This window comes from Haliaeetus leucocephalus, unplaced genomic scaffold (genome assembly GCF_000737465.1).
Source record: "Haliaeetus leucocephalus isolate CR32 unplaced genomic scaffold, Haliaeetus_leucocephalus-4.0 Scaffold151, whole genome shotgun sequence".
Taxonomy (NCBI): domain Eukaryota; kingdom Metazoa; phylum Chordata; class Aves; order Accipitriformes; family Accipitridae; genus Haliaeetus; species Haliaeetus leucocephalus.
In genome coordinates, this window is record NW_010972587.1 from 637,475 (window position 1) to 639,077 (window position 1,603).

At 64.5% G+C, this 1,603-nt stretch overlaps 1 protein-coding gene across 1 annotated transcript in view; it reads right to left on the reverse strand.

The window, feature by feature from the left end:
- Positions 1–871, reverse strand: part of WIF1 (WNT inhibitory factor 1) — a 45,762-nt gene extending 44,891 nt beyond the window's left edge. Inside the window, exon 1 of the mRNA XM_010561950.1 lies at positions 551–871. Coding sequence (XP_010560252.1) covers positions 551–871 — 321 coding nt within the window. The remainder of the gene's footprint in view (positions 1–550) is intronic.
- Positions 872–1,603: the final 732 nt, after the last annotated feature.

The window sequence follows — 1,603 nt, forward strand, 5'->3', positions numbered from 1 at the left end:
GGGGGAGCATCCCCGAAAGGGCAGGTGGGTGCCGCCGGGCAGGGGGCTGCCGGCGGGACCCGGCAAAGGTGGGCGAGGCGCCCGGCCAGGCCAGGCCGGGCCGCAGAGCGAGGGCGGCGGGGACGGCTCTGCCCCGGGGACGGCGCGGTGAGGGGACAACGTGCTGAAGAGGGAAAGGGCTTTCACCTCGCCGTTGCCCGGCGGTCGCGGGCCCAGTGGGGACTCTGAAGTCAAACCCCAAAACGTTGCCGTGTACGCAGGGACTGGAACTGGCTCAACAGGGAAACTCGGGAAAGCTGAAAGAATTCTCTGTTCAAAAAGTTACTTAAATGGAATCCTGCCTTTCAAAGGGACAAAAAGTAGTGTTTCTAAGTTTCCTGCATTCTTTCATAAGAAAAAAACCAAGCCTTTTCTTAAAAGCTAAAGCTAGCCAGGATAGATGAAGTTTGAGTAAAACCCCCCCCGTTTCTGTCCATCATGTTCTGGAAGGAGCCGGGGGGTATTTTCTGCCTGTGGGTGCCGCCTTGGATGCTGCTGTGCTCCACCCCACCCTGTTCGTGTGACCGCAAAGGTACCTCCGGATTAACCGCCCGGAGCGGAGTTCTCCGGGTCGTGGGAAACAACACGGAGTGGGTCCCGCTTTCTGTTCGAGTGGAGTGTGCCGTGTCGGCTTACACACGGGGAGAAGGTCCCGAGCTGTGTCATCACCTTTCTTTTTCACGTCCGAAGAAGTGTAGCCGAACTGGTAACGGTGATTCTTTTTGAGCAAAAGGTTTACGGTTCGGCACGTGGCACAGCCTCGCCCTCCCACCGCCGTGCCGTGCCGTGGGTGTTCGGCAGCTCCTCCCGAGGAGCCCTCCGCGCCCTCCATGGAACTTCACGGACCCCGCGCCGCTGTTCCCGCTCCCTCCTTTCTCCCGTTCTGCCTCCTCGGGATTTTACCGCCGGATTTCCCCGACCGGTGCGCGTGCGTACCGGAGAGAAGCACGCACGCTTACACGCTGCGCGCGCACACGCGTGTGTGCACGTACACGTTCGTGAACAGCCCGTCATTGCGAGGCCGAACACCCAAACGCCGTCTCTCGATGTTCTGTACACAACCACGCGTGAGGCGCCCGGGCGCCTCCCGACGGTGTCACATCCCCCCCCCCCCCCAGCTCGGCTGCATTTTCCGGGGGGGAGCGGGGACACGGGCGGGGAGCGATGGGCCCGGGTTTCCCCCGGGAGGGTCCGCGGGCAAAGGCAGGCTGGAATGCCGAAACTCCCGGGCGGTTCCCCAGGAACCTGCCCGGCCGCGACAGCGCGGGCTCCCACAGCCGGAGTCAGCGTAGGTGCTCCAACAGAACTGCCCCCCCGACCCTCACTGGATAGCGGCGATCTTTTATTATTAATTAGTACGGATTGGGGTTAAATGGGCTTTGTGGTGCCCGCTCGCCTGTGCTCCCCCCCCCCCCCGAGGGCGCGGAGGACCCCCCGGGGCTGAGCGTGCTCCCCACTCGCCCGCTGGAACCGCGGGGCCGCCGCTTCCCACCGCCCCGGGACACCGGCGAGCCCGCCCCCGCCGCGGGGGGGGGACCCGGGAGCCGCCGGTGCGAGCCCGCCC